The 14,732-nt window shown below is 49.0% G+C and overlaps 1 protein-coding gene across 1 annotated transcript in view; it reads right to left on the bottom strand.

Moving 5' to 3' along the window:
• LMNTD2 (lamin tail domain containing 2) overlaps window positions 1-14,732 on the bottom strand; it is a 70,328-nt gene that overhangs the window by 49,113 nt on the left and 6,483 nt on the right. The window contains exon 3 of the mRNA XM_075928265.1: window positions 5,584-5,820. Within this exon, the coding sequence (XP_075784380.1) occupies window positions 5,584-5,820 (237 nt within the window). The remainder of the gene's footprint in view (window positions 1-5,583; window positions 5,821-14,732) is intronic.

Genomic DNA, 14,732 nt, shown 5'->3' with positions numbered 1-14,732 from the left:
AGGGCCTGGGGAGGAGGAGCACATGAAGTCTCTCACTCCCTGCCCCCTCCCTACAAGGGAGCGCCATGCTTCGAGTCAACTGCCAGATGAGCAGAAGTTGGTGGTTGACTTTAAGGCTGTGTCTAGACTACATGGCTCCATCGACAGAGCCATGTAGATTAGGGTTGTAGGCATAGAGAAATGAAGCGGCGATTTAAATAATCACCGCTTCATTTAAATTTAAATGGCTGCCACTCTGAGCCAACAAACAGCTGATCAGCTGTTTGTTGGCTCAGCGCGCTAGTCTGGACGCTCTGTGGTCAACATCAAAGCCCTTTGTTGACCGCCCCGTTATTCCTCGTGGGATGAGGTTTACCAGGGCGGTCGACAAAGGGCTTTGATGTTGACCGTGGAGAGTCCAGACTAGCGCGCTGAGCCATTTAAATTTAAATGAAGCGGCGATTATTTAAATTGCCGCTTCATTTCCCTTTGCCCAGTAAACAAATCTACATGGCTCCATCGACGGAGCCATGTAGTATAGACATACCCTAAGTGCTGAACCCTTTGCAGGGTGGGAGGAGACTTCACACTCTCCCCCTGCCCCCAAGCCCTGATTGGCCTGGGGGCAAGGGGAGCACGTGAAGTATACTCCCACCCTGCCCCCATCCTGCCAAGAGTGTGAGGTGCTTCTAAGCAAGAGGAGACTTTGCGCACTCCCCCCTGTCCTGAGGCCAATCAGGGCTTGGGGGTGGGGGAGAGCACAAACTCTCCTCCCACCCTGCCAAGAGCGTGCAGCACTTTGAAGCACTGCACACTCCTTGCAGGGCGGGAAGAGACTTTATGCACTTCCCCCTACCCCTGGGCCTTGATTGGCCTGGAGGCAGGGGGGGTGGCAGGGCCTCCGTAGGCTGGATTAACTCGTTTGGCAGGCTGGATCTGGCTCTCAGAGGCCCTTTTGCCCACCCCTGGTCTAATGCCCTGTGCCCTTGGCATTCAATTGTAGCATCCCCATCAGTGCCGACCCCAGTCCAAACACAGTTGCTGACACAATCGAGACATTCCTTTCTTATCCAGCCTCTTTCTCACATGTAACCCCTGAGCCCCTGGCCTAGAATGCAGCTGCTATTGCTGCATTCTCAGAAACTCATGCTGAGACCATCCCATGAATCAAGTATTAAGAGCTACTCTCCCCACAGTAGGTGGTGGATCATTTCAGGAAACCACCTTATTGTGGACGGTGTCCCAAAAGACATTCAGGGAGCTGGTCTCTTGGCACAGGGAGGAGCACAGTCACCATAAGGCACATGCTCTTGTGTCGGGATCTTCTAAAACCATGGTGTCGAACACACTAGCGACTAGCTACATGTGGCTATTTTGCTGGGTGTGTGTGGCTAGTTCGCTATAGCAGTAGTCACTATAGTCAGAACTGGTTGGATACTACAGCTCTACAATCTCTCATTAACTCACCCTGCCCATCATAGAATCTAGGGCTAATCTACACAAGAAATGCTACAATGGTGCAGCAGCCTCTGGCGAATTCACTACATGCCGATGGAAAAGAGCTTCCTGTTAATACACCCCAGACGCTCTCTCACCAACATAGCACTGCCCACACAGGTCCTTAGGTTGCTGTCACTTACATTGCTCAGTGGGCTGGCTCATTCACACTCCTAAGTGACATAAATTATACTGATATAATCTGTAGTGTAGACAAGCCCTTAGAAATGCAGGCCTGGAAGGGACCTCAAGAGATCATCTAGTCCTGTTGCATGTGCCAAAGCAGGACCAAATAACTGTAGACCATCTCTGACAGGCATCCAACCTGTTCTTAAAAACCACCAGTGACAGGATTTCTGCAATCTCCCATGGAAGTCTATTCCAGAGCTTAATTATTAACTCTAAGGGTAGTTTTTTCTAATATCTAACCTAAATCTCCCTTGCTACAGGTTAAACTAATTACTGCTTCTCCTACCTTTCCAGAAATGGAAAACAATTGATCACAGTCCTCTTTCTTAACAGCCCTTAGGTCCTCCTAGCCTTTTTTTTCTCAGGACTAAACATGCCCAGTATTTTTATCTTTTCCTCCTGGGTCAGATTTTCTAAACCTCTTAACATTTGAGGAGTTGTTCTCTGGACTGTCTCCAATTTGTCCAGTTTCCTGAAGGGTGTGGCCCAGAACTGGACACAGGACTCCAGCTGAGCTCTCACCAGTGCCAAGCAGAGTGGGAGTTATCTCCCAGATCAACGACTCTTGTTAATACACCCCAGAATTATATTAGCCTTGTGCACAACTGCTTCATTCTGCTGACTCAGATGCAATCTGTGATCCACTCTAACCCCAACATCTTTTTTAGCAGCATTGCTGCATAGCCGGTTAGTTGTGCATTTGATTTTTAACTTCCCAAGTGGTTACAAAACTCACTGTTATTGATGATATTTTGGGTTAGACCTCAACTATTTAATGGTCATCAGCTGACGTCCCTTTGGGCCTGTTGCTGTCCGCCTCACCCCAGGATGAGCCAGTCCAAGGATACAAAACTGCCCCATTAAAGACTCTCAAACAGAAAATCACATCTAAGAGTGAAGGTTGCAGCAGAGTCCATTTGCCTAATATAAAGGTGAGGGTGAGAAAACCGTGGGAGCAGTTTTAGTTCCAGGAGCTACAGGTGCAGAAATGTGACTGAGATCCCTGCCTACTTTGTTATTCCTCAAGAAAAGCGAGGGAGGCAGGGGCATTGTTGGTTGCATAAGGATTTCTGTACAAACCTGCAGTGATATGGAGATCAGCTCCACTTGGCTTGTGTTCTGGTTGGGAGAAATATGCTTGAGGCAGGTTGCACCTGTGTGGGAGATACCTGGACGCAGTTTCTATGCAAAGGGGCCTCCTTTAGGAGTTAAAACTATAAATCTATAAACTAGAAAGACCAGCTTGGTGCTACTAGGTCCAAGAAGTAGTGAGATTTAGCAGCTCAACCATAGGCCAAAAACAACCAGGTACCTCTGAGTCCTCGCCCTGCCTCTGCCATTGAGTCACTATGTTTTCTTTAGTGATTTGCTCCATGTATCTGGGAATACAAATGTGCTGAAAGGAGAAGCTGGAAATGTTTTGAAGTACAATGTAAGTTCTTAGAAGTAGTATTCTCTTAGTTTTAGCACCAAGTGCTCTTCAGGTAGGGGTGCTCGATATGATCACATGCTCTCTGAGCCATTTTTTTGGAAGGGGTACCAGAAGCATCTTCTGAGGTCTAACCGTGTATTGTTCAATGACTCTCCTGTTGGCTAATTAATGGAATGATGTGGCCACTAGACCTCACTCTTGCTCTCAGCTAGAGTTGGTGTATGGCCCAGGGAGCTATAAGGGCCGCTGTATTTATGTGGTGCCATCTGCAGCCATGTGATTTCCAGGTTTCATTACTTTCACACAGGCCAGGCAGAGTTTAGTGTTCTCTCTGACAGAAGGTTGATGCACATTATGGGGACTTTTATGCCATAGGTGTGGAAACTCTGGTCTACAGACTGGATCTGCCCCCTTCTTAATTTCATCTGGCCCATGGTTCCCCCTTTGGACTGGAGCTGTGAGTGCCAGCTTGCAGTGATCAGGGAAGCGCTACATGCTGCCCTTGTCTGCAAGGACTGCCCCTGCAGCTCCCATTGGCCAGGAACTGCAGCCAATGGGACCTGCGGAGGTGGTGCCTACAGGCAAAGACAGCTTGTGGAGCTACTTGTTCCCGCCCCCCAGGGGCCGCAGGGACATGCCAGCAGCTTCTCAGAGTGGTGCTGGGTTAGGGCCAGCAAGAAGCAAGCCTTAGCCAAGCCGCACCACTGACTGGAAGCTGAGGTAAGCGCCTTGCACCCCTTCCTACACTCCAATTTTCTGCTCCAGCCCTGAGCCTCCTTCCATACTCAAACATAAACGTTATGTTTAACCAGTTTACCACCTAAAACAGGGGTGGGCAGGCTGGAGCAGCCAGGCCAGGCTCACCACTGGTAGGGGCTGCTCCAGCTGGGCTGGAATGCCCCCATCTGCAACGGGCCTCTTTGGGCTGGAGTAGCCCCCTGCCTTCGTTGGGTGGGAGGCTGCTCCATCCCCCACTGCTTAACCATAACCAGTAAGCATCACCCAGTTAACCGATTAACCATTCACATCCCTAATCCCAACCCCATGCCCTGAGCTGACTCCTGCTCTCCAAACCCTTGGCCCAGCCTGGAGCCCTCTCCTATCCCTTGTCCCAACCCATAGCCTGCACCCCCCTCACTCACTCCCACATCTCAACCACTTGCTCCGGGTTGGAGACCCCTTCCACATTCTGGGCTCCTCCTTTTTGGCACCATGCTGGAGCCTAGGGGAAGCCCTGAACCTCCTCCCCCCCACTCCCAGGGCTGTGTGTGTCCCAGGGCTGATTTTTCAGGGGGTCAGTGACCCCTGATAGGAAAATGGTTTCCCACTCTATCTGGTGCCAATGACTTGCTAACATTCTGTATCTGGAGGGAAATGCCAGCGACCTTGCGTGCTTTTCAGAATCCACCAGAAACCACGCCTTCAGATTAACAGTGGAGATAAATGTGTAAATGAAACTGTGTAAATGTGCAAGATTGGTTCTTATTTACATACCTTGCTACAAGGCAACAAGGTAGAGTTTGTGAACAATGACCAAGGATTTATTTTAGCAATCTGTTGGGCCCAATTTTCAGCACCCTACATCCCACATCAGAGGATTCTAACTGGAGCTTGCCACTAGCTGTGTAAGAAAGGGGCTTTTCCTACATGCTGTGTGCTTGGATTAGTAACTCCCCGATTTTGGAAAATGTAATCCACGTGTTAAACAGAATGAGTGGGTGGTAGGAAATAAGAGCCATGAGGAGAGCAATGTTTCTGTGTTAGGACACGGTATTGGGACCTAAGACAATTGGAATTCTATTCCCTTCTCTGTGTCACTTTTGAGTGGTTTTGGGTACATCCTTCTCCTCTCTGTGTGTCAATTTAGCTGCTCTAAAGTAGGGATAATCAGGGCCGTCTTTATCCATTCACAGACTATGCAGCTGCGTAGGGCTCCCGAAAATTTGGGGCACCACTGGTTCTTAACATTCATCCACCTGCCTCTTCCCATCCCTGTTCTGTGGCTCTTCTTCCTCCAAAGAGGAGCTAGTTCACTTAATAATGAAAAAGCCTGCCAGACTTATTAGCAGAGCCTGTGAAAGAGCCATTCAGGTGGGAATGAAGCCATATAACAGACATTTCCCAACTCCAGATACTGTCAGTTGCTGAATTTACTGTGTTAGTCTACTGGACCTTCATTTAACATTTAATTTAAAATATTTCTTTAGTGTATTGCTGAAGGTAATAAAAACCACGTCTCTAAAAAAAACATCCCTGCCCCCAGCTGCCATTGTGCATAGGGGCACCAGTTTAATAGTACTGCGTAAGGCCCCAGAAACCCTAAGGATGTCCCCGGGTGTAATGCTTGCTTCCCACACAGGGTAACAAGTGTTCAGCTCCTCAGAGGATGCTACTGATGTGCAATGGGGGTGCTGTGCTGATGGCACACTCGAAAACTTAGCAGCAGAGTGTTACGTACTCAGAGCGTTACCTACATTGTTACCTACTTGGGTTGTTGCTCAGGAGATACAGAGAGAATCCTAGTGCAGCTTGTGCCATCTACTCCTGGGCCCACATCCACTCCGGCAGGCTGCAGGCTGCTCTCATTGTCTGTGGGAGGAGCCAGGGTGCAGATGGTCTTCCTACTACTAGAGAGCTGCATGGGTAGCTTGTCTTCTTTCTGTGTTTCTTCCATTGCTCGGGGATCATCTCCAGGAACCAAAAGTAAATTCTTTGAAAGCATCCTGGGAAAGGAGAAATAATTGTGTATAGAGAGTGTCTGTTCTTCCCAAACGAGCCAATATCATGCCCTTCCTTCTTTCCCTCTCCTTGTGGACCTTCCCAACATCAGAAAATGATCCTCCAGCTCTCACCTCCACTGATTTACATTGTTTTTAGCCCCACCTGCTACCCCTTGACTATCATGGAGCTTAGTCACGATGAGTAACCTCCTTCTTACCATATATTTTAGAAATGTGCATCTGTCTGTCTGTGAGTTCGTTTGTTCAAGAACTCCTCCTACATGGTAAGAGCTGGGGCCACCAGACTTGGTAGGCAGCTTCCTCTGTTCATAACTTAAAGCAAGGTCAGGGTTTGGTTGTGCCGGGACAATGGGATGTGCCTGGAATTCAGTTGTTTCTCATCATATGGAAAGAGAGTGGTCTGGCAGGCATGACAGTTACACTGCAAGAATGACCATGGGGGGGGGGGGGACAGCAAGAGGCCAATGATGGGGATTGGGACAGCTATAACCCCATTGGGGCAGTAGGGAACAGGGGTGGAGAAAGGGACAGCACTCTACTATATATTTCAGAGAGTTTGTCTGTTTGTTTGTGTGTCTGTGTGTCTGTCTGTCCCCCAGCTGGAGGGCATGCACCTCTCCCCCCAGCTGTGCCCGCTGGAGCTGTAGTGGCCATGGACAGGTGCTTCTCACCTGGCCCCACGCTGCTGCGGTGAGAGAGGCCTGGGGTTGTCCCTTCTCCCAAAGCAGCCTCCTTACTGACCTCCTCATCCCCAGCCCTATCCCAGAGCAAGGATTTTAATGGAGAAAAGCAAAACCTATTTGAGTTAAGGACCTGAGCAACGCTGGGTAAATCTTCTAGTACTTTATACGTAATTCCACTGGGATAGATTATGCCTTTAAGCACAGCCCCAAGCCAGGAGTGTTGCATAAGCTCCCCCAGCCAGAAATAGCCCTAGGCAGCATCATGCCTGAGACGTAATTCCTTGCTCCAGGAGAGAGAGGGAGAACAAAGGCCGAGGAGTGGTCCCGACTAGGAGCAAACTTCAGAACCCTCAGCTCCACTGGTTGGTGCATTTGGTGGAGAGAGACCTAAACCTCCTCCCATTCCCAGCCCCTTCCTGCCCACTCACAGGCTCTTGATGTGCAGTAGAGATCCTCACAGGACTATTTTAAATGTCCTGCTCCTATCCCGCTCCCACCATTACAGCAGCAGGTACTGCAGGCTCCCCAGGTTGCTGCGTTGTTACTGCCCCCACGGTGAGTGCTGGGGGACCCAACCCCTGCTGCTGCTCCACACCAGCCCTCGCCAAGTAATCTCCCTGGGCCCTGCGGCTAACATCAATATGGGGGACTATTCCGTCCATAGAATGGTTGGGGTGGTGGCCACAGGGCCTGAGGCAGCCACTCCGAACCATCCTATGGACAGGATGGCTCAGCCCCCCATGTAGACAGCACCAGGTCAATGGAAGAATTCTCTTGTCATCCTAGCTACTGCCTCTTGAGGAGGTGTAGTGCCTACGCTGAGGGAGAAGTCTTTTTAGTTGAAGCGCCACAGTGGGGCTGCTGCTGTGTTTTAAGTGCAGATACGCCCTTAGACTACAGACCGATGCAGGGAACTCGGAGAATTAAGAACTCTCCCTACTCCCAGAAACACTTCGGTGGGCTGTAGGAATCTCTGGTCTGAGTGCCCAGGAACAAACAGGCACTCCGCTCCCTCTTCGCTCTTTGTAGAGGGCTGGACTCCATTGATACAAAGACCTCTTCCTAGTTAGTTCAGAGCTGCGTGTCTGGAGGTCCTGCCTTGCCTTAGATGAAATATTAAAAAAATTCAGTCAAAGCAGCCAAATGCGTGGTGAAGAAAGCAGGATGTGTGAGTACCTCAGGGCCAGTTCACCTGGGAATTTCCATCCGTTGATTAGAGGCTGCTCTTTTCTTGTTGAGCTCTGCTGAGAAGCTGCACAAAAATACGAATCTCCTGCTCATCATTTGTCCCTCAACTTTCGCTCAACTCTCTCCATTTCCTAGTCCCATCCAGTATCAGGAGCTTATGAATGACTTTCCCTTCCTCGAGCTTCATGTTTTCCCACTTCTTTTTCACCATGTAGCACCTGCTCATGTTCAAAGAGGGAGAGCTCTGTGTTTATCCAGAAGAGGGTTGGCTGCTCTCTGTGAAGATATATAATGGCATCTTTCCCTTCTCAATTTGAAATGCCCAAAATATGGAGATTGTTTCTCTGGCCTCCTTTTCCAGGTCATACAATTTCTCAGGGAAGACACGAGATCCCTTTTCACCCCGCTTGTTATGGTAGCTCATTTTCAAAGTAAGGCATTTGGGATTTAAAAAGAGAGCCTGTATCTCTGAGGGAATGTCTCTATTAAAATGTCTGGGCTTTTCTCCTGTGCGAGACTCTGCATCCCACTGTCATACAGAGGGAGGCGACTGTTTAAGCAAATGAATCTTTGGCCTCTTATGTATCTGTCCATCTGAATCCATCTGTGGCAATCCAGGCAGCATCTGGGAAATGTTTTGTTTTCATCTGTGAATTTTTGTGCTTCGTGGGTTATACACACCCCACATGGGCAGCAAAAAAGTTACTGGGAGCCCAAAGATTCAGCTAGGCCACTGTTGGCATGTGGAGTGTGTATTGGGTACAATTTGTTAGCAGACCAAGCTGCGGAGAAGCTGGGTCATCTCATAAAGGAAGGTGCTCGGAGAAGACCTTGGGATCCGCTCTTGAGATGGGAGCTCTGGAAAAGGGCCAGGGATGGCAGAGGCGCCAAGAAGCAACAAGAGTGGCCTGAGCCCCTGTGGGGGCCTTGACAAAGGAGCATGACCCTGGACAGGCAGCCCTCTGCGTTGGTGTTCTGGAAAAGGAGCGGGGAGCTGGAGAGCTCCCAGAGGGTATGTCTACACTACGAAGTTAATTTGAACTCACAGACGTTAGTTTGAATTAACTTTAATAGTGGCTATACATACGAATTTAAATCGACCTAGCGGAGCGCTTAATTCGAACTAGGTAAACCTCATTCTATGAGGACTAACACCTAGTTCGAATTAAGTAGTTTGCATTAAGGGCTGTGTAGCCACTTAATTCGAACTAGTTGGAGGCTAGCCCTTCCCAGGTTGCCCTGGTGGCCACTCTGGGCCAAACCAGGGAAAGTTTTCTGTCCCCTCCCCCTCCCGGCCCCGGAGCCCTTAAAGGGGCACGGTCTGGCTACAGTGCTTGTGCCAGTTGCAAGCCTGCCAGCACCCAACCAGCACACCCTGCACCTGGCATGGCATGAGCCAGCCATCCACTGCCACCCAGCCCTCCGCCAGGAGCTTGCCCGGGGCTGCAAGAGGCGGGCACCCGCCTGGTCTAGTGCGGAGATCGTGGACCTCATCGAGGTTTGGGGGGAGGCCTCCAACATCCACGACCTCCACACTAGGCACAGGAATGCGGCCATCTAGGGCAGGATAGCTGCCAGCCTGGCCACCAAAGGCCACATGCAAACCCAGGAGCAGGTTTGCATGAAAATCAAGTTGGTCCAGTGAGTCCACCGACCCTGAGCCCTGAGCTTAGAACATAAGAACATAAGAATGGCCGTACTGGGTCAGACTAAAAGTCCATCTAGCCCAGTAGCCTGTCTGCCGACAGTGGCCAACACCAGGTACCACGGAGGGGATGGACCAAAGACAATGACCAAGCGATTTGTCTCGTGCCATCCATCTCCAGCCTTCCACAAACAGAGTCCAGGGACACCATTTCTACCCCCTGGCTAATAGCACTCCATGGACCCAACCTCCATGAATTTATCTAACTTCTCTTTAAACTCTGTTATAGTCCTAGCCTTCACAGCCTCCTGTGGCAAGGAGTTCCACAGGTTGACTATGTGCTGTGTGAAGAAGAACTTTCTTTTATTAGTTTTAAACCTGCTGTCCATTAATTTCATTTAGTGTCCTCTAGTCCTTCTATTATGGGAACTAATGAAGAACTTTTCTTTATTCACCCTCTCCACACCACTCATGATTTTATATACCTCTGTCATATTCCCCCTCGGTCTCCTCTCTTCTAAGCTGAAAAGTTCCAGTCTCTTCAGCCTCTCTTCATATGGGATCTGTTCCAAACCCCTAATTATTTTAGTTGCCCTTTTCTGAACCCTTTCCAAGGCCAAAATATTGTTTTTGAGGTGAGGAGACCACATCTGTACACAGTACTGAAGATATGGCATACCATAGATTTATACTTCCCCTCCTCCTTCTTCCCCTGGCTTCCCCCTTCCAGCTCCCTCCTCCCAGGTTTCCACCTCCCATCTCTCACCCTCTCTCTTCCCCTCTTCCACCTTCTTTTCCCAGTCTCCCCAGAGGTTAATCCCCTTCCCCATTTTGTTAAATAAAGAGAGTTTCTATTTTTGAACATGTGTCCTTTATTTTTTACATCAGGAAGGGGGGTTAGAGAAGGGTAAGTGGAAGGAGGTGAGAGAGGAATGGGGCACGAGCCCCTGATGGGGAGGACTGGGGTGGCTCTGCGGGCTCCTCGGGGTGGAAGCTCTCCTGCAGGGCCTCCTGGCTCCTGACAGCCCTCCGATTGATCCCCCGGATGGCAGCCTGCGGTAAGTGCAGCCAGGCTGATGGCCGAGTGCTGTGATGTGCTGAGTGTGGGCACTCAGGGCACTCCAAGACAGGACTGCTTTGCTGTCCCTCATCGAGGTAGACAAGCAAGCGGGGAACCCTTAGAACTGTCTGTCCGGGGTGGGGGTTGGGTCCCTTTAAGCACAGCCCTCAGCTAGCCTGAGGCAGCAGCTCCACACTCTAAGTTCTAACCTGATGCCCTGCCGGCACTGGTTCCAGCCAGCCTTAACTTTGGTTCAGGGTCCACTCAATGTGGACATGCTATTTCGAATTAGTAAAATGCTAATTCGAATTAGTTTTTAGGTCTAGATGCACTAATTTGAATTAGCTTAGTTCGAATTAACTAATTCAAATTAAGTTAGTTCGAATTAGTGCTGTAGTGTAGACATACCCAGAGAGATTAAAATCTGAAGCTTAGGAAGGGCAGAGCATCTCAAGTCATGTGTGGTTCTGTGTGGGGCTTTTCTGTGGATGAGCACTAGGGAGGGGCCTAAGAGCCCCCTAGTCTGAAAGAGTCCTGGAGGGGATTGGACCTGTGTTGGGGTATGTCTACACTACCACCCTAGTTCGACCTAGGGTGGTTAATGTAGGCAACCGGAGTTGCAAATGAAGCCCAGGATTTGAATTTCCCGGGCTTCATTTGCATATTGCCAGGGCCCGCCATTTTTAAATGTCTGCTAGTTCGGACTCCGTGCCCGCAGCTACACGCGGCACGAACTAGGTAGTTCGGATTAGGCTTCCTATTCCGAACTACCGGTATACCTCGTTCCACATACCCTTGGTGATTAGTGCCCAGCAGAACACAGAAACTGCAGAAGGGGAGGATGGTAGCGTGGCCTGGCCTGACGGCAATGTCACCATGCTAGGTCACAGGAATGCAAGTGAGGTGGAAGTTCTGGGTCTCACTGGGAGAGGGCGCTCTGGGATGGTGAGTTTGTCTCGTTGCATTTAATGAGCTATCAAACCACTGATGAATAATAAGATCAAATTTCACTTGAGGAGAGCAGAAATCAAGTTGTCATCATCTCCCAGGCAGCAGGTGACCTTCAGTAGGCCTTTCCTCTTAGGCCTATCATTTTAATTGAAACACACCCACGCTCCAGCTCCATGTGTGGGTGGCAGTAACTAACACTCCCAGCACCTTGTCCTAATGTGCACTGAGTCTTGTGGAAAGAGCGGGATGGATTCTTCCTGAGGTAGAAGGAGAGTCAGTCTTTTTCTTGATTGTTCCCAAGTCTTAGTCAGGAATACAGAGTGGGCTGGTGGTGGAAGTGATAGGATCTTTCTGGGAGATTACACTTTTTGTTTGGTAATTCCTGGAAGATCTCATTACTGGCTCAAAGCAATAATACAGGTTGAACCTCTCTAGTTCGGCACTTGCTGGTCTGCAACTTCCATTGTCCAGCAACGTTTTAGTTATCCAGATGTCCAATTATCGTGGGTGTGGCCAAATTTCCTGCGGTCCCATAAAGTTTGTTTACAGACATGAGTCCTGGCGCTCAGTCTTCTGTGCTGTTATTTAGTTCTAATTTTCCCCTAAATGTCTTCAAAGAGCCCATTAAGCAGTGGAGGTGCTGGTAATGCTGCTAGACAATATTGACTTCCCCTGGTCTGGCAAAGTCTCTGGTCTGGCACCAGTCAGGTCCCAAGGGTGCCAGACTAGAGAGGTTCAACTTGAATTGGTACAAGGTCATTGCCTGGGACTGAAGATCAAGCAAGCTTTGCTGTGGAGCTTTCTGTCAGCAAAACAGGAGCAGGAGGGCAAGAGGGAGCATAGGTGCTCAGGGTCCTGACTCTGTGCTGTGCTTTTTTTTTTTTTTTGCCTATGAGAAGGAAGAGGAGGGAAGGAAGGAAGAGGAGGGAAACCTTGAAGTTTGTGACCCTTTGCTCTTTGGTTGGTATCTGAAGTGCTCTGCACCATGTATCTTCTGATTGATTAGCATTACAATTGTGAAGACCCTCCGCTGTATTATAATGATCACAACGGAGTCCACACAAGTTGGCAGACTCCACCAGACTCTGCTTTAGTGGAGGTTTGTGGAGAAAGACTCTGGCCAGTCAGCTTTTGCACACAGCTGCAATCTTTAGGACTGTGGGCATAGGGAAGCAAGAAGTAGGAGCTTGTGGGCTGTTGTCCCCTTTGGAAGAGAGCAATGCCCCCTTATAAAGCCTTGAATTCAAGGCACTGAGCCCTACCCGTACAAAGTGGAGGGTTTAGCTTATGGCTTATACAAGAGCATACATGGTACCTTGGTGTCTCATTAAAGTCCGTGACATGTAATTAGAAAGGTAAAATGTTTGGAAGCAGCCATTGTTGCTGAGTGCTTTACAGTCTCCGCATTCTTACTCAGGGCAGGGTCCTGCCTTTGCCTTACATAAGTACACACAACGCTGTCATGAGCTTTGGCCACATTGCAGATTCCTTTGCATCTGCCCACATCTGTGGTTGACTACGTTTGTGTCTTCACTGCTGAAAAGGTGAATGCTTTTGGAGTGAGATGAGCAGTTATCTTGTTGTAAAATCCTAGTGGAGATGGGCACCTGTGGTGTTTACCACAAGACAGTTTAGCTAAGTGAGGTCAGTGCTACCTCACCTCCTATCTGGATTGACCTTGTCTACAGTTTGTCATCTCCACTGGTTTTTTTCTATGGGATAGCTAATACCTGTTACTTATGCAGTGGTAAACCCACACTTAGTGTAGCAGAGAAGAGAAAACCTTAGGTCAGGGCTGAGCAAGATACAGCCCGGGGCCGGATTCAGCCCCCCTAACACTTTGATCCAGCCCGCAGGTTGCATCTGGCTGCTTTCTACTTATATCCTGCTGCTCATGCCACTGAATTTCCAGGTGCTGGCTCAGGCAGCAAAATCCTATTTAAATGGCTCCCAGCTCCCACTACCCCAGCTGCAAGCCCTTTAAATAGCTGCAGCAACCCCCAGCGGCTGCCAGGCAACGAGGTAGCAGCAGGACTGGGAGCCGCGAGCTCTTTGCTGTGTTTTTAATTCAAAGCCTCCAGCCCCAGACAACTCTGCGGGGGCGACACATCCCCAGCCATGCCCCTTCCGCCCAGACTCCACCCCTTCTGGGGCTTGGTGGAGCCAGTCCATGACCATGTACAAAAATTAATTATGTTTTCCCCCTGCCCCCCGAAAAAATTACCCCCCCACCTTAGGTGGTGATGGGGTTCTTGTTCCTATCTCTTTCCTTGGGAGTATGTGTGAAGGGGTTAAACCACAATTAGCTGACCTTTAAATTAAAAGACCATTTGTAGAAGCTGGGAATGAAGGTGTATTTCCCTGTGCCTTTGGCATCAACGGATGGGAATCATTTAATGCCCTTGGCTACAGCAGCTATTTGGGGGAAATCTCTCACCACTGGGTCCAATAGTGGGACAGTTACAAGTCATGGCTGTTTTTTACCATGTTATCAAGACCTGATTTGTGAAGGTCTAGGCAACATGGAGATAAAAGTACCTGCATCAGGGCTATACTGTAATTGTTATGGATCTCTTTTACAGTAGTACCAAGGGCCCTAGTCATGGACCACGGCCCCAATGTGCCAGCACTCTCACCCTTCCTATTCCTTTCTGGGGGAAAGATAAGCGATCTCCCTAAAATTGTCAATAGAGATGTAGCCTAAGAGGCAGTGTCTGAGCTTAAGATCATCTCATTATGGTGTTTTATCACTGTTTGCTCACCTCCGTTGTGTATGGATATGGGCCTTTTAAGCCCCATGCGATTATTTCATTGTCTTGTTTAAAGAACAGAGTAAGGATTTAATTGCACTGAGCTGAGGAGGTTTCAAAGAGCCCTGTGAAATCCACTTTTTGTATCACTGTGGTGGGGGTATGCTAAATGGCTTCCTTGCTCTGAGATTTGTGCATGCCCTCTGAAGCACTACTTCATAACACTTGCATATATCTATATATAGATATATGGAAACTAAAAATGCTTTACAAAGAGTTGCAAGGGTTATTACCCCCATTTCATCAATGGGGGCTCTGACGTACAAATCCCTGAAGACCAACATTTTCTGAAGGACTGCTGATGTTTGCTCAAACTGAGGGTACCTCAAATCATTGACTACTTCTGACCTGTGCAAAATAAGCCACCCAAGTTAGTCAGGAATAGACCACAGGTCTCCTAATTCTGTAGGACTGATTTTCTTTGCACTGTCCCTCATGTAAATCAGGAAGAACGCTGCTGAAGTTAGCTACTGAGACTTGGGTCATTTGGTGTTGGAGACAAATTTACAAAGAAATATCTTTTGCTGGATCCCTTAATGTGGCTTTGTGGTATTTTA

The sequence above is a fragment of the Pelodiscus sinensis genome, chromosome 4, assembly GCF_049634645.1.
Source record: "Pelodiscus sinensis isolate JC-2024 chromosome 4, ASM4963464v1, whole genome shotgun sequence".
NCBI lineage: Eukaryota > Metazoa > Chordata > Testudines > Trionychidae > Pelodiscus > Pelodiscus sinensis.
This window is presented reverse-complemented; position numbering and strand designations above follow the sequence as displayed.